We start from the raw sequence: 25,267 nt of genomic DNA on the forward strand, positions 1-25,267 counted from the left end.
GCAAAGAGTCAGACACGACAGAGCAAGTAAGCACAGCATATAAATTTGAATTTAGTGAGCCACATCTCATCAGCTTATAAAAATTATCATTAAAGGTAATAGTGACAAAAATGACTTGTTAACCATAAAGATTATTATTGGAAATGTAATGTTAATGGGATGTTCTTTGGCATTCTTTTATAAGTATTGATATGATACAAAAGGCAATTTTCCTACCTGGGGCAACTTACAAAACTTTGATTTTTTTTTATTTTTCAAAAAATTGCTAGAGCATTTTACTGATAGGAGGCAAGACAGAAAATATGATTCCAGAGAGTTAAATATCTCTTCCATAAACAGATATATCATTTGTGTTATTAACAGTATAAATATGGGAATTACATGTCTTTTCTATAAAATTAATGTTTCATAATATACTGGGAAAAAAGATTACATTTATGATCTAAAGTCACAAATATTTTGAAAGAATATGAATCAAAAGTTAGATTAATCCTACATACAAATCTAATGAGAAATTTGATTTCCTTAAAGGGGAGAGGTAGATCACACAAGTTAATATAGGTGCTTTATGTCGGTTGTAAAATTTTATTAGCCATGCCTGTCTGGGGGTCATGAACTGGCAAAAAATCAGATTAACTACCAAAGTAGGAGCATTGACAAGGCAGTTCTATCTAAAGTTTTCTACCCTGTTCCCTTAGCAGAAGTAATAAAAATATGTTCCAATCTCAGTTAATTCAAAATCAGAGCGAATGGAGTCGGTAATAGTGCAGACTATGTAGATTTTCCCTTGTTGGAGATAAAAAATTGAGGTCATCCACCAGCCACCTATAAGTATCTTTCTATAGTATCAACAAGAATTCCACTATTTTTCAACTCTTTCTTCCTCTTGCTAAATTATCTTCCTTTACATATTCTAGTGTGCAGTTAACAGAATTACATTTTTGATTGACATTTGAATCTCTTTCGATTTCTTTATATTTCTGCTAAATGAATAGTGAGGCCCCAGATTGAATAGAGAATTCAAATAATTTATTTGGATTAAATTATAGAACAGTTTAGAAATCAGTCAGTTCTTTTAAGGCCAAATTAAGATTACATTTATAGTATTTAGAAATTACAAATAGTTTACACACCACAGTGAAAAAAAGGATACCTTATCTGGGCAAGGACTGTCTGTCTTGATATGTCTCCTTCAGCACCAGGGTTTTTTTTTTTTGTTTGTTTGTTTTTAAAGACAAAATGGCAATTAACATCTCTAAGTGTAATGAAGTTACAGTGAAAAACCTCATCTTTTCATATTTTTCCCCTGAAACAAGGGTATATTCATCCAGATTGTAAAGACTTCAGTGATTGCATTTCTGACCTCTACAATTAGAATGACTTTAACTTGTCACATTTATTAATAATCTTACATGTTGTTATAGATTTGATTCATGTAGATCATTATCCCTACCTCTTTTTTCCTAAAATAATATTTGTATATGTCTGTGTTCATGTGTGTGTCTTGTTTTCTGACTTTGAAATGTTTATTATGCCTTAGACAGTTACCCCAGGGAGATTATGTAAAAAAGCCTGGAGATGGCGACTCTTTTTATAGCGACATTCCTCCTGGAGTCAGCACAAACTCAGCATCTAGTTCTAAGAAGAGGTCTGCTTTTCTGTCGCATTTTCAGATTTCTACCTGTTCCATCACACATTATTCCATTAGTCAGAACATTTCATTATTTTGCAGCAGGTTTGATTACTTCTTCCTTCTTTCTTGAATGTTAAAAAATAGTATCCTTTGTTCTTTGATTACTCTACTTCAAAATGCCATATGCTCAGAACCAGTGGTTTAACAAATCAGGCCAGAAAACCAAACAAAAGAAAACTAAGCAAATAACAACCCTAAGTCTACATAGAAACTCCAGGGTTTTTCAATCTTGCTCTTCTACTGCTTCAGAAACTACACATAGTATTTTATTGTATTTTAAATGGTGAGCTTTATGTCATGTTTGGTAGTCAAAGAAAAAGGTTACTGTCACGCTTCAGTAAAAGCAGTTGTTAAAATAAATTGGTTATTAATATAAATGCTGCATTGAATTTTTTAAATTTTAAATTTATCAAAGCTAAGCTTGCTGTGAAAAAACGATTGCTTCTCTGTGAATCATATATTTGAATATTATGATTTTGCCTTTCATTCCTGGAATGAGTAATTCTAGACTTTATAATTTAGAGCTGGTTGCCAAATTAATTTAAGCATTTTTAATATTTGAGTTTTATAGCAGTCCAGATGGGGTTAATATATTATTTATATGTCTTAAACTTGAAGGCTGTATTCTTGCTCTATGGTCTTAAGGGATATAAGACCATTTAAAATTCTGCATGCTTTATAAATGCTTAATAAAATAAGCTGACAGAAGAAATAAATAGAATGTTTTAGGAAATGAGACCTTCATTCACATTGAAAAAAACTTAAATATTCCTCTGGAAGAGTTTCTTTAAAATTGTTGGTAGGGCTGAAATGTATACTTTGGGCACAGTAGTTCCTTTATAGACTGAAAGGGAAATTGCTAGTTTATTGAGAAGAAACATGATCTCTTCTGAGGTTCTAAATAGAGTAATCTACAAAAATTCTACAGTGGATCTCACTCTTTATAAACATCAGGAAAAAAAAAATTGAAGGAATTAGTGAGATTTGGGAACTACTATGGAACTGTCCTCAGCATAAAGGATTGTTTTTACTCAGATAACAAAGCTTAAATCTAAAGTTAAATTATTAGTCTTTGCATAAGGAGTACAGTTCTATAGAAGGATGTTCAAACATTTTATTCTTTTAATTCATTGGGTACTTTTTAGCTAAGAGAATAATCTTTTCTTAAAATCCTCACAGTATATATTTTCTTCATCAAATATTTAATTTTAAATCAAATCACATGGTAAATAAGTGTAAAAATCAATAGATTCCAGGAGAATTTCTATTGTTCTTTTGTACAAAATATGAGTTACTTTATACTTAGCAAATGATGGTGAAAAATCTAGGGAATTACATAATAATTGTGCTGAGTTCCATTTATTTTCATTCATCACTAGAAGGTTCCTTTTAAAATAGATGTTTTTAGCAATTAACTGGAATGATATATGGAAAAGACTTAAATTACAGCACTATTTTCTAAAGTACTTCAAGAAGAGCTTAAAATATTGATTTGAATCTTTACCAGATTTTAGCAAAATCTCAATGGGTTTTGACTTTTAAACACTTAAATATTGTACCAAATTATGTGATTCCTCCTAAGTATATGCAGTTTGTCAAAATGCTTTTCTTATGTGGTTCAAGGTAGGTATATAAATTTTGCTTCTTGTAGACAATTCATTTAAAGATGGCAGGACACAAAAAGCAGAAGGGCTTAATGGTACATGGACTTTGTGAGAGAAAGCTCCATGATAAACATCTGACTCAATTCAATTATTGGACAGTTAACCAACAGTACCATATTTGGGAGGGGGGGTGCATATTAGTGGAGAAAAATGCCAATTCTCAGAAAATAATTTTATTGTTTAAGAAAACCTAAATATTAGGTTTTGATAAAGATTAATCTTTGATAAAGGTTAACGAGGTTCAACTGAGCAATTCTTATTGAAATCTCTTGGAAGTCCATGTTCTCATAATACTTGAATGGAAGCCATTGCTTTACAATTAAGAAACATCTATGGTGGGACCCCATTATAACTTGCTGCATGGATTCTGTAACTGGAATACATAGTGTATTTGCTCTGTGTGGTTCTTGGGAATGTAATTGGCTTGCACTGTATCCTGATACTTTTCAATTACAAACTCTTGTAATGGGGTTCCATTGTATTTGACTTTTCTTAAATTGAATGTTGTGTAATTCTGCCTTCTTCATGAAGACTTTCATGTTTTCTTCATTCTTTCATTTCAGATTTTTTCTTTCTTATTTTAATGCTCAGTAATGCTTAGAAATGTTGCTTACTGATTTCAAAACATTCATTTGATTATATTTTTGAACAGTATATACACATTTTCAATTTCAGGTCAAATGGACTTTCTCATTCTTGGAGTGAAAGGATTCCAGACACAAAACATATTTCAGACATCTGTGAAAATGGACGACCTCGGAGTAACTCTTGGCAAGGTATAGGGCAGCATTCGGAACCCATCTGTCCACATAACCTTAATTCTGTATTGTGTGGTGCCTGGTTGTAAAGACGTGTTCTTTTTCATTAGTTCTTCAGCTCTTCTCCCAACAGAGAGGAGGACATTTCTTATGAGAGAATCCAGTTTTTTTCCGTGGTTGGGAAATGATGGGATTTGGTAGCACCAGTGCACTGGGTACATGAGAAGGCTGCACAGTGCTCTCAAGTTCTATGTTCTGGGCTGGTGCTGTTGTGAATTGCATTCACTTGAAATACAGTGTAATTAAACACGCAGAAATTTTTTTTTTTTAAATATTCAAATCTAGCCATAAACCATCTTTTTCAGGTAACCTGGGAGGCAACAGAAAGAAAATCAGAGGCAAAAGATTTAGACCTCGGTCTAATTCAACTGAGTAAGTCTGAACCTCTAATGGAAAAAGACCCTGCAAGGTCCTGTGCAATTAGTGTGAAATGTTAATTAACCTGATCATCAAAGAACTGTAAACCATGCCTCTGGGTCTTGGTTTTGTCTTTTTAATCCTTTTATTTATTTATTTTGCTGTTTTAAAATTAACCATGGCTTTTCTCTTTTACATAGGCATCTTCGCAACTGTGCCCATACCAATACCCCCTGTTAGTGGGGGGTCTCACCCTCGCTGCAGGCTTTGTCCTCCAGTAACCTGCCATTGTGGTGTTTTGGTTCTGTTTGAAGGGAATTTTGATAACATTCCTTTCTTCTCATCGCCCGGGGTCCAGCCATTTCAGAGGGGTCACCTTTCCTCTCCCCAATATTCACACAGCCTAGAAGCATCAGGGGGAAGTTTCCACCGTACTAGAGCATGAGAGCTGCTCGCAGCGTGAAACCACCGCTCCCAGGGCTTCATGGCCATCTAAGCATTCTCTCAGACTACTGGAATATGGGTCCCTTTAAAATTTTCCTTCTGAGGACATTTAAAAGTGTATTTCCCTAAACTTGCTCTTTAACGGAATCATTGTCACTGAATGCAACACTCTGTATTTTAAATGATAGCCACATTTTTTTTTTAAGTCAGATGGGGTTAGCAGTTACATTTAAAGTCATTTATAATGAGGTAAACACCATCGGAGAAGGCAATGGCACCCCACTCCAGTACTCTTGCCTGGAAAATCCCATGGACAGAGGAGCCTGGTAGGCTGCAGTCCATGGGGTCGCTAAGAGTCGGACACGACTGAAGCGACTTAGCAGCTTAGCAGCAGCAAACACCATACACTTTTAAAATTTGTCTCTCCACTAAAGAAAATCAAGCAAAACCAAGCTTCTTGGAACCTTTATCTCCCATCATGGAATGAAACACATCCTTAGTTTTCTTCTGGACCTTGCCACTTGGTTTTAATTAGCCATATTTTTTGGACCTACCTAATTTTTTTTTGTTGTTTTTACTTATGTCTCACTGCAGTGTTAGTGACTATTCCCTGGATCTCTATTGCTTCTTCATGCCTTAATACTTTAAAAATCTGAATAGCAGATATTTGTTCACTGCCTGTCAGAAACTCACGTTAGCTTTTCCATCATATACCCTACCTTTTTCAGTCCAGGACAATAACATTGCCCTGAAATTTGGAGCTTCCTGCTGATGATATTGTCTTGTAAGTGGCTTGTCAGTTTACTAGAGGATATGTTACCTTAGCAACGATAAATAGGTTCCAGTGATACCATTGCATGGTCCAGAATGGCATCATAGAACTCCATCACAAATAACTACTCTGTTAGAGTTTATCTTATACATTCCCAAAGCGCTTGAATGCTTTAGGGCTCATCATGGATAAACTCTTGGAATGTTTGATTTGTTTTGCATGAGGTCACCTGGTAAGAGCTTCTTAGCTTATCTCAGTTGCTCACAAGAGTACAGGTTAAACTGCTGAATGTTCTTCAGAACTTCCTTTGTGTAACTGTGTAGTGCTTTAACAGTATTTCCTGTAACAAGGCTTTGAAAACTCCTAAGTGAACAACCACCAAATATACAATATTGTATTAAAGCTATGAGTTTAGGACCCAAGGAATACTTGGTGTTTAGTGACATTTTCTAGCAAATCACTTATTTTTTTTTAATTATTTATCATGCAACAAATATTATGATACTGTAGACAGCCCTTGAGAAATCTTGCCTGTGAGATAATTATTATATTTAATAAGTCATCATAATGGAGTCATCATTATGAAGAAGTATTAAGGATGCTCTCAGATTTTTCAGACTTTCAGATTTGGTTACATGACCCATATAAGCTAAATGGAACCAAGTTTGTGAAGCTGACCACTTCTCACATTCTCATATACCTTATTGTCCAGACACTATGTTTTGTTTTATTTTTCTTAAAAGAAATCCTAACACATAGCATATCAGGAATTATGTCAACAGTTTTTTTTTTAATACCTCCCATGTTTATTAAATAATTGCAATTGCATCTGATATAACAATATCATTTGTGTGACTTATAAGAGGAGCAGTATGACCACAGACAAACATATCTTTTAAATTTTTTTTAGGTTAAGAGTTACTATCAGGTCCATTATTTCAACATGCCCTTTAGTATCTGATCATCCCAAAGGATGATGAAACATGAGGTCATTAAAGAAACCATGCACCACAAATGCATACTGTGCTATAAAACGTCCTTGTTTATTGTATTGTTTTTCCACTCAAAGCTTTTGCATCTTCCTCACTGTTGTACATGATGTAAAAACAAAAGGTTTTTGGCTTAGACTTTGTATTATATATTGTGTTTTTACAGGAGGGAGCCCCAAGCACCTGAGCCTGGGCACTCCCTCGCCCAGACAGTCCCATCCCAAGGCATAAGCTCAGGGGGCTCTGACAGCCCCCAGACAGGGAGTCTGGATCACAGGTCAGTCTCCACCTGCCCCTTCATTCTGGGCTGCCACTTAATCTCCCTTCAAGTCCCTTCCTTGGCTGAGAGCAGAGTCATTTGATCTCTGACTGACCCCCAACGTCTGCTCAGAGGTGCTCCTGGTCCAGCCAGCACCGGCTAATTTTCCTCTGCCTTTCCATTCTGGAGAACACAAAGGGCTCTCCTATCCTGTTGAATGCTTTTTTTTTTTTTTTTGCATGTTGCGCTACAAGCCAAGTCAAGCTACGTAGGCAGATGCATCCCAATGTGATGAAATCTCATCACTGTAGCCAGCACGACCTAGAGATTATTAGGAGGCCCACTGTGAAGACACTTTCATAGGCACATCCCCAGAGGGAATCTCGATTGAGAGCTCTCTTCAGTGACCTAGCGTGAAGTGATCATAGCTTTCTGAGATGCTCCCTGACACAGAGAGAAAGGCCTGACATGTGCAAGTCAGGCCACATGGCTGTATGTTTCTTGGAACAGCCATGGCTGTTCCTTGGAGCTACTAAGATTGACAGTGAAAGGAACACACGTCTCCTACTTGAAGTGGCCGACTGCCTGTGGGTGACTCAGTTTGCTGTGCGGCTATGTTTCACCCAGTAACAGCTGCATGGGCTTTTTCTACAGTTTTCCCCAGGCCAAAGCATTCACTAGCCTTTATGTGTGGCTGCACTTGCTTTTTGACTTTTTTCTTTTTGTTCAGAGTCTTAGTGGAAATCTTTATGCAAGTTTTAATTGGCTATCTCTGTCAAAAGCACAAGTTGGCAATGATTGTGGCTAAAGGCAAAAAGAAGTGTGAATTGTGCCCAAGTCGGACACTATCTTAGCAAAAATGGTCTTGTAAGCATGAAAAGCAAGCAAGCCCTTCCCTCAGGAGGGAACTGACGATGTTATTTTGTAGTGTACATTGGTTATAACTAAAAAGGAAAGGGAAACTTGAGGGAAAGCACTTTGGAAATATAATCTAATATTGTTTATATAACTGTGGAAATGTATCTTGATTTAAATGTATCTACCGAAAAAACCCCCAAAAACTAAATATGGAGGCAAGAAGCAAACTTTAACCACAAAAAAAGCAGTGATTTTATAATTTCCCCTGGTTTGTTTTGAAATAACTTTAAACATTTTACTGAGTTTAAATCTTCATTGTCTATGGTATCTCTGGAAGTTACCTTTTAAATGAGAAATCTCAGTGTAAAATTTCCAGATTCTTCTGTGACTGAATTTGTTGAATCTTTATGTATTTGACAAGGACATATTCTAAGAGGGTGTGTTTTTGCTTGGCTTCCAGGGTTAAAAATCAAAAGAAACTCTGGAAAAAAATATAAAACCTCTTGTACTCATAATTTTAACATCTTCCTTTGTGCAGTAATTCTGATGGAGACTTTGTCAGATCCATCAGGAAAATGTTAGCTAAGGTCATTATTATCCTCTGGCAATCACTCACCCAGTGATCAGACACTCAGAAGGCAACTTCTGAGGCATTTCCTACTGGAAACATGAATGTGAAGTGCACAAAGGGGAGGAAGGATGGAATGGCAGCTGCTCCTAAGTTAAAACCCACCTCAAGATCATGGAGGCCTGCTGGGTCCATACTGTGTGTTGGGGCTCCAGGATCAGAGGAGTGGGCCCCTTTCTGCTCATTATAGAGCCAGCTGGATCACCTTTCTCCTAAACTCCAGCTTGGAATCTGCTCTCAGGAATGAGACAGAAGCCATGTAAAATCTTTCCTTTCGTACTGGAAAAAGAGCTTGGCTTCTTTTAATTGTTCTTGGGATGTTATATTCTGAAACACCAGGTTGGAATGCAGCCATCTGAATATTTTCAAAAAGGCCCATTATCATTTGAAAGCCAAGGAGACAAATGAGTGGTGGCCTGGAAAAAGCCTTTGGAGGTGGGTGAAGGGGGCTGTGACATTACTCTGAAAGAGAGTTTCTGATGCACTTTGGGAAACCCCTGGAAAGGCTTTCCCTGAAAAGTTGAATATACGCTAGAATACCTTGAGCCTTCTTGTAGCTGAGTTAATTGTCATGTTGTTGTACAGACTGCCTCATAATCACCCGGCATCCATCCTGGTTTATTTGCCATAGTCACTTGCATTTAGAGGGTGAAGAACATCCTTGCTAAGCTTGTGCTGTGTATTTTCAGATTTTCTATCTTGTTCTGCTTTCTTTGTTCCTTCCATTGCTTTCTGCAGGTATTTAAACCCATGGTTCAAAAGAGACTATAATGTAGCTAAGTGGGTAGAAGATGTGAATAAAAACACTGAAGGACCATACTTTAGGTATTTTATAAATTAATTTTATATCCTTTTCAAACTCTCCCAGCACATACAAATACTGTTGTGTGACTGGTTTTCTATCTTGTATCTCCCAATACAAGTTCCCATAGGTGGAAAAGGTTCTTGTTTATTTGCTGCCTTTTGACCTCTGTTTTTGGCTTCATGAGCAAGTCTAGTTCTTTTCTGAATGTTTCAAATGAACATATTTGAAAGGGTTTCCATTTAGTGCATGTCCCTATCACCATCTTCAGCTTTTTAGTAGCTTTCTCTTCATGTTATGCTATGTAGTGTTCTATGGGCATGAAGCATACTTTCCACTAATAAAGAAGCACTATTAACCTGAACAATTTAATTTCTAGAACCTAGCAGTTTCATAATGCATTTTTCCTACTTACTGCCTTAAGAGTGCATAGTACATACAAAAACTCAAGGAAAAACATGAAAAGTAATGAAATGAAATGTAGTAGAATTTTACTTTTAGTAAAAACAATTATTTGATGGAACCTGAAAATTATTGAGATACTATTGACCACAAGAGAGAGTATGGAATGTGATGAGGCTTTGTTTGTTCAGTACAGCCATTTGCTATCAGAGAAGAGCTGTGCTGAGAAGGGTGTTAAGGATTCTCAAAAAAGCCTCTAAGGAATTTTTTATTCCAGTAAGAATGTTATTGTCTAACCCTTCAGGTGGAACCAGGAAAAAGGTCAGAAACACGATCTTGATTCACAAAAAAGCAGACAGAGTATTCCTCTAGATTGGAAACTAGCAAATTGACTCAATTCAGTGCAGCTCAGTTAACATTAGAGGTCAGCAAGAATTTCCAAGAGCTCCTAATGGCATTTTTCCTCTCTTTACAATATCAAACTGATTTCCTGGATGTAAACATATGCTTCAAATCTGACAACTTTGTGGACAACTAATGTAAAGAAGCAATATAGACTCAATTACTACCTCTTCGGAGCATAGCTTCAACAGTTAGCTTTCAGATTCCTTATTGCCATGACTTGGATCAGCATTGATCAGGTATCAAAACATGTATGTGTTTTCAACTCTCAGCACCCATACAAGGTGGACTTTCTCTTCCAGTGTACCATTTAGTTTAGACATGTATAGTTTGAGAAAATGATTAGACCAACCTGCATTTTAATTTGATCCATACATTTGCATATAACTCAAGGAAAGCATAACCCTGCTTGCTCACAAAAATATCTCCTGCTTTTATACCCCATCTTCCCCCTTCTTCCCTCCCCCTCTGCTAATACCACTTTCTCACTGAACTTCATACACATACACTCACATTCAAACATCCCACCTCACCTGTAGCTACCAAGATGGCCAGCGTCAGCAAGACAGGTAAGATGATTTTGAATGTTATTTGGAATCTTGGCTCACCTGCGGTCCTACTTCTCCTTTCTATTTTCCTCAGGCTTGTGGGCAGATTATAACTTGTATCAGCCATGGAACCAAAACACAGTAACACAGTGACTTTGGTCCCATATGGGGTAGGGCTTCCATGACCTAAATGGACTTAGCATTTTGGTAACACTGATTTGTGAAATGGTACTCCGGAAGAGTTGATTCACCTCCCCTGGGTGAGCTGAGTAGTTTATGTGGCTCCCAGAGCAGAGTTCACGTTTCTTAAAATCAGCACCCAGGTCTGCCCAGAAGCTGCATGAATAAATGCAATTTGGATGGGGGAATGCTTCAGCTTCCCCCGTTGCACGTGCAAAGCTGCAAGGGCAATGGTAGAGGGTTCCTTATCTCCTCTCATGATGAGACGTTGGTCCCTACAGTGGATAGTCACACGAAGAATGCCTTATTAAATACATATGTATGTTTAAAGGCTAGATAAAATTTAGTGGAGGGTTATAAGTTAACTGTCATATGGGGGTTAATAAGGATTATGCCTGTAAGACCTGAAAGTCAACCCAGAATTTTTGTGGAAGTGGTAAATAATTGAGATGTTCCAGGGCTTAGAACATGTGATACTAACACAACAGAGTGAATTTCATCCACTGTCCGTCCACACCAAGCCTCACATAGGAGACCCAAAGGCTTATGCTTTGCCAACCCTATGCTTATTAAGCTCAGGTCTGCTTCGTCTGCCGCCAGGTCATTCATTCAGGATTACCTGCCAAAACCACCAATGAGGGCAAAGGTCACTTTATTAATCACCCATGTGGTGTGGGGTTTGTGGCATCCTTATCAAAATGCAGTGGGGACTCTGACTACAGCACACTGGTCCAAAAGACAGTCCAGCATTGGAAAAAGAAAAATGGTATCTATATGACTCTGAAGAGCAAAGCCAATGCAGGGAGATTTTGAGTGATCAGACTGCCTTGCTTGGGCTCCCTTACCCAGTTCTTATATGACAGTATTTGTTCAAATTGTTGTCAGTATATATTCAGATCATCACAAAGGAGCAGGTGAGGTCACAGTGAGTGCATTAGCTTTTCACAGCTAGATCCTGGGAGCAGTCTGCTGGCAACAGTGCTTTACCAGCTCTTGGAAGGTTTCCTTGGTGTTGTGTACTATCCACCTGATTACTCACTTCATCTGTGGTTTGTTAGTTCTTTTCCATGATCTTGTGGAAATGTAATAACTCTGGAAAGAAACTAATGATAATAACTGTCATGTATTGGGTGCCTGCATTGTTCCTTTATTTCTCGCAACATCATGAGATGTAGGCGTTCTTATTTCCTTTCTGTGTATGGAGGACACTGAGGCAGAAGAGTAACTCGAGGTAACACAGCTAGTAAGTGTCAGAACCCAAAGTACGAGCCTGGCTCTGACTCAGACATCTGTTCCTTTTCCATCAGCCTCCTATACCATTTGCGTATGAACACGCCAAGTGAATTAAGGGGTGGGCATGTGTCCCACGTGTGTGTGACTGGTTTTTGCCTGTTCTGAGGGACAGAAGTGAACCAAGATTGGCCTTGTCTGTGGACAGAAGGCAAACCCAGAAGGTCTGATGTGGCCCTCAAATACTCCACAATCCATCTGCACATGGACATACCTTCACTGTGTAATTCTCAATGGCACCCATTATGATTATGGGTTATTATGGTTTTAAAAAACGCAGTAATGATAATGGTTAGCATTTGTCCAGAGTTTACTTTGTAAAGGGAATGAGCTGGGTCGGTGCTTGGTTTTCGGTGGAAGCCAGATTGGAACCTCCAGGCAAGTAGCCAGGTTCAGAAAAGTGCCTGGAGGTGGTTTTGAAGAAACATTTTTCTTAGATATTTGTGAAAATTTTGAAGTTTGTTTTCACTTTCCCTAAACTAACTTACCTTACCTTGTTCTCTCCTCTTATTCTGACCCCTGCTCTGGTGCTCTGCATCCCCCAAGATAGTCCCCTGATGCTGTCACACACCACTCAATCCTAGACCTGAAGCCCCTCGCCCCTGCTAAACTGAGCTGCTTGGTTTCTCTCCCTGTTAGGGTTCAAAGTGTCAGTTAAACTGGTGTGTTAACGTGAGAAGTGCTAAATGTGTAATTTCTTTGAGGTTCTGGAGGATACCTCTTTGTTTTCCACTCATTGTTGGCTTTGGCCAGGAAGATATTTGAAGGGGAAGCTGGACTTCCAGCATCCTCATTGGAATGGCCCTGTGTGTATACAAAGCTGGTCACTTGGAACCATGACCAAGTGAATGGCTGGCATGACTTTGAAGCTATAAGCCAATACCTCATGCTATGGACACACATGCACACAGCAACATGTTAAATAGATGACTGAGTTCGTATGATCCCCTAAAGTAAATGAGATTTAGTTGTTTGTGTACCTGACTCTTCTGAACTTGGATGTTTTATCAGTAGTGATTAGGCTAAAAATCTGAACCCAGTTTAATATCCTTAATTTTAGAAGGATGTATTTAAAATTTAATATAAAAGTATATGCTCATTTTGAACATACTGAATTTATTTCCTAAAGATCACAGTCCTATTTGAAATGTTTTCCTAAAATTGAAAAAAAAAGCAAACATTAATTTCTGAGTTAGAAAAAGATGCAGTAGTACATTGCTTTAATAATACTTTAGAGGATTTGCAGTATTTATATATTCTTAGTTCCACCCATCTTCTCTTCAGTGGAGAGCTTTACTACAAGAGGCATCAAACAGTTGCAATATTCTGACAGTTCACATGAAGGACCATTTGGTCCTGGACATTTTCCAAAAATAGAGGAAACAGTAGGAATTACAGATTAAAAGTAAACTGAGTCATTCTTGATTCTTAAAATTGAATCGAATCTCAGGATTTGTAGGAAAAATTATTTTCAAACCTTAACTTGAATTCAGTGTCCATAAAATAGAAACTGACTTGAAAACTACAGCAAAACTAGAGCAAAGAATAATCTGTGGGTAGGAATCAAAATTTAGAATCAGGGAGGAAAAGATATCTTTATTTGGTGCAGGCAGTACAGTCAAGCGGAGAAGGCACTGGCACCCCACTCCAGTACTCTTGCCTGGAAAAGCCCACGGACGGAGGAGCCTGGTAGGCTGCAGTCCATGGGGTTGCTAAGAGTTGGATACAACTGAGCAACCTCACTTTCACTTTTCACTTTCATGCACTGGAGAAGGAAATGGCAACCCACTCCAGTGTTCTTGCCTGGAGAATCCCAGGGATGGGGGAGCCTGGTGGGCTGCCGTCTATGGGGTCGCACAGAGTCGGACACGACTGAAGCAACTTAGCAGAAGCAGCAGCAGCAGAAGGCTACCCCACCACTGACACTCACAGGCTAAATCAATCACTCACAGCAGGTGAGATGCACCCTGCTGAAAGAGTCCCAGGTGCTCCAGCACGGAGGTGTAACCACTTCAGTGATGTGGATCATTTCCGCCTTGTACCAGGAATTGAGGAGTCATGGATGTGTAGTGGTAACGTTTGTGAAATGGGTAGCTACTGCTAAATGATCATGCCTATTTTTCATTGACACAGTATAAGTTGAGGTTCTTCATTTTCAGCTTTTTTTTTTTTCCACTTTAAAGACAAGATAGCAGATATGGGTTTTTCCAGTGTGCTTTGCTCAGTCACGGGTATTACCACTGTACATGCTGAATAAAACAAGAGCAGTATAATACACCAAGAGCTCATGCACATTTTTCATAGGGAATTTCTCCATGATGAGAACACATGTTCCAAATAAGAAGAGTTTTTGTTGTTGTGTTTCAAAAATTCCAGTCATTAAAGTGTTGCCCCCTTATCGACATGACAAGTATACCCTACATGAGTTATCAAGATCTATGTCCATGGCTTAGAATCCTCCCCTATACAGCTATGATGATTGTAGGGACTAATCAGACCATTTTTTATGTTCTCATCAGACTCTTTGTTTGGCTGGAACTCTGCACTCCTTACCGCTTGCATGTTTACTAATCTGTTATTAAAACCCTCGTATCTGCCTTTGTTTTGTCACAACTAACACACTGGCCTCTGAATGCATGAGTTTTGTATAAACTGGTGTGTGACTTAGTAACTAATAAATGTATCAATTGCATCATATTTTAAGATCTTAAACATACAATTGGAATTACTGTACTAAAAAAATTTTTACATTGTCATAAAATAAGACAGACTATTAATACGTTGTACACTTAATTTACCATTATGAGCTCTTAGAATATTTTTAATCTCTCCTTCATTTTAACTTTTTAAAACTCTGTTTAAAAAAAAAAAACCTCATTATTTGCTTTCTAGCTGAGAAGTATGATTCTGTGTGCTAAGATTTAAACAATCCATTGCAGTTATGAAATTAGGAAGATAAACACTAGCTGGCATTCCAGTGTTGTGAATGACAGACTATGTCCCAGTAGTTAAATCTTTGCAGTAGTGGCCTATGAAAGTAGATATCAGAGGGTTCTTTCTGAACCCACTTTTCAGAATTTGAAAAGATTTTAGGCAATTACATAATATGTATCTCATGTGTTCTCAACGTCTCAGGACTTTATCTCCTGCCAAGTCTCCTTCTTCGTCAACTGGGTCTATTGCTTCCAGCAGAAAATACCCTTATCCAATGCCTCCCCTTCCTGACGAGGAGAAGAAAGTGAACCGACAAAGTGCCAGGGTATGTGAGAGCTTCTTCCATCCATATATTAACAGCCTCAGTCATTATCATTTATTTGTGAGTCGATATTTTAAAAGAGAGAGCCATTTTCCCTTTTGTTTGTAAGGACATGAAAAAAACTGAGTTTGAAAAAATAGATGATTCTTAGGGCTTTTGGGCCCAAATTTGTTTAATTACTGATGAATTTAGAAGTATTGGGCATGTATTATCATTCACTTCTTTTTATTTATGTCTTTTGTTATTCATCAAAGTTAACATATTACAGTCTGGAATAGATAAAACAGAGACTGTATTTTGTTTTATCAATTTTTTCATAACCTGGAAATTTCTAGAGATTAAGTAAACCAACTTTATTTCCATGCACAGTTTGCTTGCTCAGACTTCTCACTGGCAAATAACACCCAATAGGATTTAAGGACTAGGATGAGATGGCTGAATGGCATCACTGACTCAATGGACGTGAGTCTGAGTGAACTCCGGGAGTTGGTGATGGACAGGGAGGCCTGGCGTGCTGCGATTCACGGGGTCGCAAAGAGTCAGACACAACTGAGCGACTGAACTGAACTGAACTGAATGGAACCCATAACAGGAAATCAGATCAGTGTCTTGGGAAGGGAGGTGGAATTTAGATGCAAGGAAAGGAGCCTTGAAAATCTGTAAGATTAAGAGTATAACAAAGAATATAGTGAAATTTAGCAAACTTTTATTTTAAAAAATTAAAAACATATTTGGAGTTTACTATTTTTATAAAAATATGATTCACCAGAAGTTTCATAGAAATACTAAGTCCTCTTAGTCTCACAGCATTCCCAAGAACACTTCCATTGGGCAAAATGTGAGATATAGTTGAGTTTAGGGAGGCAGACCAGCCCTCAGAGACTAATGTAAAAGAAATAACTGAAGAATAATTACCTTTATTGAGGTATAGGCCCTATTGTGGTTAGTTATGTTGTAACTTTGATCTTCTCAGAAATAATTTTGCAAAAAATTAAAATGAAGCTTTAAAAGCCTGGACAGATTTATCTGCTAGTGGGTCCCAGGTTCTTAGGCTTTTGGGTTTCAAAAGATATTTCAGAGCCTCTTAGATTCTGAACTTAAATTACAGGGTTCAAGGTAAACATGGATCATTTGAATTTTAACTTGATCAACTCAGAATCAGTAAGAAAACGTAACTTGTTAAGAAGTGATTAGATCACTATAATCAAAAAGACTTTAAAAACCATCAGTGTTTTACTAACCATACAAAAAATTACCTACATATGTTAAGATGGGAAATGGTAAAAAGATGGAAAGAAAAAAGATAACTCAGATTCTCATCATTCAACTTTCTGTCTCTAAAAAAAAAAAAAAGAGTTGTAGGTAGGCATCCAGTTGTTGGTGATGTAAGTATGTGGTAATGAAACCTTAGGTGATGTCATTCCTTCCCTCCTCAGGGAATTGTTGAAGTAGAACACCCCACATTTTCTCCCTGATAAACTGTCTACATCGTTGTTTCTTCTGTCTAGCTGGGGACATTCAGTCACCTGTTGTCATGCTAGGGTGTGGGTTTTTGGGGATGTTCCCATATGAGAGCCCATGGAAATGACATCCCCACTCACAAGAAATGGCTGGCCCGTGGCCTTATCTCTAGGCTGAATGGGGTGGCTGTGAAGACTGTAGCCTTGGGGACATCGTGTGAAAGGTCTGCTTGGTTCCATCTGCTGTGGAATGGTCACATGATCATGGAGCAGATCCCTACAGTATAGGCAACCCCTATCTCTGGGATGGCTTTGTGGGCTGTGGACAATGTAACAAGCAGATCTGTCTGTCAGCAACCCCTCTGTTACAGCCATCCAGATACGGCCAAGGTCATGCCTATTCCTAAAAGCGATGGCTTGGCAATTCTTTGCTGCTCTTTCCTCACTGGATTAATTGTGGCCTTCAGGTTTTCCCAGTGTCGTTCCTTTGCTTTTCTCTTCTTTATGTGAGCTGTAACTTAATATTTAATCTTTTTAACCATTTGTGAAGAGACTGGGCTCACTGAAGCTGAAGTCTGAACTCTTTTCTACTTTGCACCATCATCTGAGCATCAATTGAGATCTTCTCTCCCTCAGATGCCGTGCACACCTCCTGGCTAACCATTCATTATAATTTGTCTCCATCAGCAGGTGCCATCCATAGCAGAGATCCTCACAGTTGGGAGATTTGGTGTTTTTTTTTTTTAATGAAAAGGACATATAAAGCAGACCTAAAACAGATAACAGAATATTTCCATGAAGAGTCAAGAGAACATATTGAGAAAATCTGTAGAGAAACGCCCACTTAGTTCCTTAGCTGTTTCTCCTTCTCCCCAACTCAGAAACCCCTTAGGTATCCTACTATGATATGCCCCAGGTCTCCTGTAAAAATGGAATTTGGACGGAAATTGGATGCAGCTGATATCACTCTGGTCTTAGCTTTCTTTATTCATGTCCATAGTAATGATACCCAGATCATATTGCCTGGAAACATATTTTTTCAGTTTGATTTCTTTTTTCTTTTTTAAAAATTGGTCTTCCTTCTCTGGTGAACTGAATGGCACTTCTCTTTGATCACGCCAAGCTTGTTTTCAGTCCATTAAGGCAATTACTGAACATTTTAGAAATTATATATGAATAGGGCTGCTGTAAAGAAATGGTGGCAGAGGCCAGGAGAGGGAAGAGATGAGGGAATCAGGGAACTGACACCCTGCCCTGGATGCATTGTTCTACTCTGATGTGTCAGCTCCTGAGAGCGGCTATTGTTTAGGGGATAGCAGTGGATATGGAGCATGTATAGCTGACCACAGGCCTAGGGCAATGATTTTTAAGTGGGCAGTGGTGGTACTAATGGGCTCATACTTTCCTAAGGCCAATAGTTCTCAGCTTTGACTGAACAGAATTGTCTGAAAGACTTTTAAAAATATGCTGATGCCTGAGTTTCATGCAAAGCAATTTAGATTCAGTTGATCTGGTGTGCTGTCTAGGCTATGGAATTTTCAAAATGTCCTCAGATCAATGAAATGTACAGCAGAGTTGAGAACTACTGTTCTAGATGACTGTATCAGAATCTTGGGGAAAACAAGTGTACGTGTAATTTTAAAAAATAATTTTTTAAATTATTCCTCTTGAGATACCATATTTAATTTATTCACAATTTCAAGTAATCTTAAATGAGGCTGTGAGGGTTTTTTTTTTTTTTTTTTTTGTATTAAAGGGGGCCATTGTTAGAAAGGCTGAGACTCAGGCTTAGAAGAAAGAGAGAGCTAAAAATTAGATTGTTTATTTAATGTATCGATAAGACTTGACATCCACAATCACATCAGCACAGATGGAATCACTGAACCTTTTTCATCATTGTGGCTCAGAATGCATCTGTTTCTTGCTTTCACAATGTGAAGTTTTGCTTTTCTCTGTTGCAGCTATGGGAGACATCCATTTAAGATCAGCTGTTTACATGTGATACATCGAAACTGTTTACTTCAACTTTTATACAAACCCAGCCTCATGGAATCACTGCAAATCTATCTGCTCTTCAGACAATTCGAAAACATCTCTGAGAAGCCACAGAGGAGAGGAAGCCAAGCTTCACATCTGGATACCATTTTCTTTTTGTCATTGGCTTAGGATTTAACTGAACCATGAAAAGGACTACTGAAATGTTACACTATAACATGGAACAACAAAGGTCCTGGTATGTTAATCCGCATGACAGATATATGTAGAACTATCACTAAAATTAACTCACATGACCCAAATGTAGCAAGTTACCAAGGGACAATAGTGGATTCAGAACTTGACATTCTGAAGCACATCCTCATTGTAGAAAGTCAGTAATGCTATGTGCATGAAGCTTCTGTTTCTTGTTTTCGACATTTAAGGAAACAACATCCCTAATAGAAACTAGCATGCAGGGCTAAGGCATATAGGATTTCTTCTACAGGACTTTAAAGCTTGAGAGGCCGATATCCCATATGCTAACTGTAAACATGTATTTTTCTTTTTTCTTTTTTTACTTTTCATATTTATATCAGCATACAAGGACAATTGTACATATGTAAACATTTTAAAATTAAAAAAAAAAAGCAGCTGTTACACACAAGTGTATTTTGCCAAATGCCTAAAAACAATCAGTCACAGTCACGTCATTGTCATCCATCAACTGTTCTTTAAAGATTATAATCGGATGATGTTGTAAATACCGTGATCAGGGCTGTATGTGTGTCTCCCCTTAATTGATGTTTGTCCAAACCATGTGCTAGCCTTTTAAAGTGTGCACAGTCTGGAGGTAGTTTTATTGAACAAGAAAACAAAATGTCAACCAAACTTAGGGCCTCCACAGTTTGCTTCCTGCCTCCAGGTGCTCTGCTGCCTGTTGGCTGGCCCCTGGGGATCCTCCAGCAGGTCCATCTTCTTTCTGGGGGCTACAGTGCCTGCCTCAGCAGCTGTTCTTTTTCGGTACCAGAGCACATCTGCTAGTCTCACCCCAGGGGGCCTGTGAGCCCCACAGCAGTGTGTCCTGCTGAGATCAAACAAGTGCACCAAAGACACAGGAGACCACGGCTGCTAATGCGTTAGTAACTCCCACCTTGCCAATACTCCAACCCTTTGTGGCCTAAACTTTTGTTCTTTAAAAAAACTTTTTAGCCACCCTTATCTGTGATGTGAATGACTTGTTTAAAAAAAATAACTTTTACACAGTTTATTAAGGGTATTTATCATCAGTGGGATGTGAGTCCCAACAAGTCATTCTGCACTGATTTGTAAATAAGACATGGACGGTTCTACAAGGTGGGCTGGGAAGCCTCAACAGGCCACAGAGGGTTCAAAGAAACCTAAAACCACAAAAGTGAGCAACTGTGAAGTTACCCAAACAGCTGGCACGGGGAAGAATCTGATGTCCTGAACTATTTTTTTTTTTAATCCATAGAAAAGTGAGAAATCTATGTTAAATCCCCCTCTTTAAAACCAAAGTTCCATAACTATCATCATGCGGCTCTATCATTCTTAAAGAAAATTTCTCTCCAGAGGCTAACTTAGTGAGCTCAGAAATGGATGGGATCAATCAAATGCTTCAATGGGACGAGTACTTCTGAATTTCCATATTTTCTTTCCTTTTTCTTGAGAGGAATGAAATCTGCAGACAAGATTTCAGAAATATCCTCTACGTTTGATCTCTCCCAGTATTGTCCGAGAACAAAACCCATTTCATCTCTTAAGTATAATCATCTTGGAGTCCCAAACTGAAGGGCCCCATTAGAAGGCAGCATTTTCTACTCTATCTGTTTATGTCTTCTATAATGGACCTCTCTTCTGAAAGTCTTTGAAAACATTTGTAAAGCAATTTAATTATCCCAAATGATACCGTATAAGCAGCATTTTTCATGACAGGAAGGGATGTGATTGTCGAGACCACAATAAATGATCCATCAGACACAAGTTTGAGTGGGTGTTGGGTGATGTTGCCACATGGCTCAAACTAAGGACAGGAGGGCAGACAGATTTAAAGATGTAGCAAATAAAGTGGCTTTTGACCAAGATCACTTTAATGTGCACTGAATGTTTTCTGGTACTGAGTGTATAAAAGCTAATGTTAGAAGTTTTATTTTGACTATAAAAGAGTTTATAGATTTGAATGTAAGGTACCTCATGTAAATATGCTTCCTAGTTATGGTTACACATCCCTCATTTGAAAGAATCCACAAAGGATTAGCCATGTAGTCAATGAATCCCCTTTACCTTTCTCACTCTTTCCTCATCTTCTCAATTTATTTTTACATGAAGATTATTATTTCAAGTGAAAATCATTATTTGTGCCTTTGGGAGACATGGTTGCTCTAGACGTATACAGTTTATAGTCATCTTCCTCGATAATAACCTTCATATGGAACTGAATGAAAAGTGTTTCGTTTGCAGAGAGACTACGATTTTATAGTACTTTTAATGTTTTATTCTCGATTCTATTCAATCTAGGAGTGTATAAACATCCTTAGAGCCATTTGCAGCATTCTTTGACACATATATAATTTCAGTGGTGAGTAGTGAGAATTCCCTATATGTGTACTCACGGTTGGCGTTCTAGATGTATTGAATCTAAATATTTATGACTATTCATCCACTGAGACAAAGAGAATGGAGCCATGGCAGTAAACACAAGCACAGCATTCTTCTTTTTTTTTAGTATCTATTTTGGAGAGGAACTTTGAGGCCACATAGCAGTCTGCATCATAAAACTAATGTTTATACCCCTCAGTCAACTATAGGACCATTATGAAAAGCAGAGAAAAGCAAATTTTGGCCTTTGTGTCCCATTGTATGCCTTTTCCCTCTCTTTCTAAAGTTTTGTGCATACATAAGTCTTCAGATCGGACAACTCTGCAGCCTGAGATATTCAATCTATCCATAGTCATTACAGTGTAATATGCTCTGATTTAAAGCAACAGAGGGTTCTCCACTAAGAGTGTCAACAGAGGTGTGGTATCACGGAGCCCTGAAGGAACTTACTAGTCAGATGAACTGGCTCCGTGTTCAGCCACTCTTTAGGGAGGAAGTGGCGTACTCTTCTGGAGTCTCCCAGTTAGAAAGTGGCCCGCATGCCACAAGCAATCTGTGGAAAGGGATAAACTGCTCAAACATTGCAGCATTAGGAAGGCTTGCAATATGTGGTTGCTGTATTTTTTTTTTTTTTAAAGAAATACAGTGCTTTTCCTTAAAAAAAAAAAAAAGTTGACTAATAAAGTAAATGTAAGGTTAAAATGCCAAAGCTATTTTTCAGCTTGATATGTAGGTGCTTTAAGTGATACTACAGTTTCTCTCTCCTGCCTACTGCCCCACCCCCTTGCTTTGAAAAGGCTTTCCAAATTGTGTTATTACATAAAGTCAATCTAGCATAGATTTCTGAGTGTAAGATTGATAGGGTTTCTAAAAGAAGTTGCTGAAAAGATAAAATCAGGTACTGTGTGCACTTCCACAGAAAGACTATGTTTGAATTCCCAGTCTTGCATCTCTTTTTTCTGTTGATCCCCTTGAAGTTTTGCATAATTTAATCCTGTCCATTGTCTCAGATCTCTTGTGGCTCCTTTACCTTTTAAGATTTTCTCCTTTACTTTTTATAGTTACCTATGACCCAGAGGAAATACTTTATTTTTGTTCATTTTTAGTGTTTCAAAATCATTTGCTCATTTATTGATCTTAGCCCTTCTTCATATCCTGTTGTCATGTAATTCTATGTTAACATATGTATTTCAGTTCAGTTCAGTCGCTCAGTCGTGTCTGACTCTTTGCGACCCCATGAATCGCAGCACGCCAGGCCTCCCTGTCCATCACCAACTCCCGGAGTTCACCCAAACTCATGTCCATCGAGTTGGTGATGCCATCCAGTCATCTCATCCTCTGTCGTCCCCTTCTCCTCCTGCCTTCAATCTTTTCCAGTATCAGGGTCTTTTCCAATGAGTCAGTTCCAATATAAACATATATTTAGTGCTTTAAATATTTCCTTGTGTTATTCAACATGATAATAAATCCTTACCTAAACAGAAGACTATTTTATTTCACTTTATTTAAATTTAAAGTAAAAGGAACTTACTGGAATTTACTGAGTAGTTTGCCAGGAATATGGGAAGAGGACCACTGAATAAAGGCAGTGAGAGAATGAAGGGAGGCAGGCTAGCCCCTCCACAGCCTAGTAGGCCACCACCCCGTTACAGGACGCTGTTCTATGGGCAGCAATTTTTTTTTTTTTTTTGGCCAAGCGGCATGTAGGACCTTACTTCCCCACTAGGGAGAACCTGTGCTCCTCTCACAGAAAGCTCTGAGTCTTAACCACTGGTCCCCAGGTAAGTCCCTGGGCAGCGTATTTTAAATGCAAAGGTACCAGTTGGTAAATTGACAAGAATTTTACATGAAACGTCTGACTCTCATTTGCAGCATAATGTCTACTTTTTAATGCTCCTAAGTATCTTCCCCTCCTCGTCTGTGTTTCCTTTAAAACTGATAAATGTGTAAGTGAAGTCAAGAATTTCTTATTCTATTAGCTTAAAATATACGAAGCAAACATCTCTATGGAATAGGACTTAATTGGAGGCTCAACCTTTAAATTTTTTCTCCTCTGAGATATTTTCTGAATGGATAAGACAATTCAGATTTTGGAAGCAGCAACTTTCCTCCAGCATGAGACAGCTAAGAACTTTCGCGAACAGCTTCCTGTGTTTCTGAGATTGTGAGATGCTGAGACTGTGCACCTGAAAATTAGCTGACAGGCAGCAGCCTATCCGGTTCTGTATGTTGGGGTGGGGATTTGGGGTAGGGGTTGGGGGGGGCGGGGGTCGAAGCAGCGACATCTGCTGGGAACCTTTGGCACATGCTCATAGCATATGCTCCCTGGGCAGGTGCTTTTAATTCCAAGAGGAATTTTCCAGCATGCCTGCAGAGGCAGAGCAAACAAGGATAGAGTAGGGTCTTAGAAATCGGGTATTTCTGCTTGTCAGCTTGTCAGAGTACCCCAAATGGAGCATCTTCTGGTTCAGTTTATAAGGAGAAAACAGTCAGAAACGGAACAAAAAGCTGCCCAGTATTTTTGTCCTTTTTATCCAGAATCTGACAAACCATAAGCATTCTCACTGTGGGTTTGCAAGATGCTTCCAGACCCCTTCTACTTCCAAAGCCACTCCCTGTTCAGTAGCTGTCAGACCTTTTCTCCTGACTAGGAACCTTCACTGTCATGGAGGCAAGTCCCTCTGCCTGGACTGGCACTGGTGGAACCATTGGGGGCACAGAATCGGGAGAGAGGTACGTTTAGCCTTCCGTTAGCATCTGGGCATGGATTGTGCAACTTGGGATGTCACCAAGAAATTGGTTCTCAGGGTGTGCTTCAGGCTGGAGGGCAGGTGAGAAACAGCGAGCCTTGGGAGGTTATGGGGCAGTTAGCCCTGGGAAGGAGCAGGATGGAGAGCTTCAGGGAGAGCTCAGAAGAGCACAAGTTGGCCACTGGTGGTGTGTATTGTGTGATTAGGGCAGATCTGTGTGCTTGGTAGTTTTACTGAGCATTGGCTGTGTAGTCCTCATTGTCCAGTCACAATGGGCCAGTGACTGGTGTGGCATGTCCTGTTCCATTTTTCATAGAACCTGTATGGATCTGGAGGTGCTTAAAGGCTGCAGGAGTTTGGCTTAAGGACATCATCATTTCATATTTTGGTATCCCTGAAATCAAAACCAGAGAAAAAGTGTATTTTTTTTTTTTTTTTTTTTTTTACGAAAAGGCATACAATGAGACTACCAAATGTTAAGATAATGTGCTTACAAAACCATCAATATACTTTTTGAAGAATTTATGAGTTTATGAAGAAAAGGGCGTTTTCCTCTCAAGTTGAAAATACATATGCATATAATACCAATCTATATTTACTTTAGGGCTTAGCTTTTTCTTTTATGAAGTTTTGGATGTGGATTTGTGTTTTGATGATCAAGCCCTTAAAAATGCAAATAGCCCCCAAATCTTTAAATACAGCGGTGCTAAGTTATACCAGATGACACAATACAGAAAGTGCTGATAGAAATTAATACATTGATTCAGTGGTAATACAAGAGTTCTTGCTAAATTATACACTTGTATCACTGCCTGATGAGAAACCCCACTTTTCCTTTTTAATCCAGCACAAAATCAAACTGTGATTCTTTAGCTAGTCTTTTTAATGGGAAAAAATAACCCAACATCTTTGTTTTGTATGAAAGACAATTTTTTTTTTAACACTAACTTCAAAAGTGCTTAGCAAATGTTAATTCAGAATAATAAGCATGTGCTCCTTTTTTTAACTTGGTGGAAGACTTGCCCCTCCAATTTAGCATCACAAAAATACAACTCCCTTTAGAAACAGCTTTTTCACCTAAACATAGCAGTTATATGTTAGC

At 38.4% G+C, this 25,267-nt stretch overlaps 1 protein-coding gene across 4 annotated transcripts in view; it reads left to right on the forward strand.

Annotated features, from left to right (window-relative positions):
• ADAM22 (ADAM metallopeptidase domain 22) overlaps nt 1-23,632 on the forward strand; it is a 243,441-nt gene extending 219,809 nt beyond the window's left edge. The window contains exons 27-32 of one of the 4 annotated variants that reach the window (XM_055590596.1): nt 1,541-1,735; nt 4,033-4,133; nt 4,481-4,547; nt 6,904-7,014; nt 15,242-15,365; nt 18,784-23,632. In XM_055590596.1, coding sequence (XP_055446571.1) covers nt 1,541-1,735; nt 4,033-4,133; nt 4,481-4,547; nt 6,904-7,014; nt 15,242-15,365; nt 18,784-18,804 — 619 coding nt within the window. In that variant the 3' untranslated portion in view covers nt 18,805-23,632. The remainder of the gene's footprint in view (nt 1-1,540; nt 1,736-4,032; nt 4,134-4,480; nt 4,548-6,903; nt 7,015-15,241; nt 15,366-18,783) is intronic. The other 3 variants (XM_055590595.1, XM_055590593.1, XM_055590594.1) reach the window with 3 other exon arrangements.
• The last annotated feature ends 1,635 nt before the right edge of the window (nt 23,633-25,267 follow it).

The sequence above is a fragment of the Bubalus kerabau genome, chromosome 8, assembly GCF_029407905.1.
Source record: "Bubalus kerabau isolate K-KA32 ecotype Philippines breed swamp buffalo chromosome 8, PCC_UOA_SB_1v2, whole genome shotgun sequence".
Taxonomy (NCBI): Eukaryota; Metazoa; Chordata; class Mammalia; order Artiodactyla; family Bovidae; genus Bubalus; species Bubalus kerabau.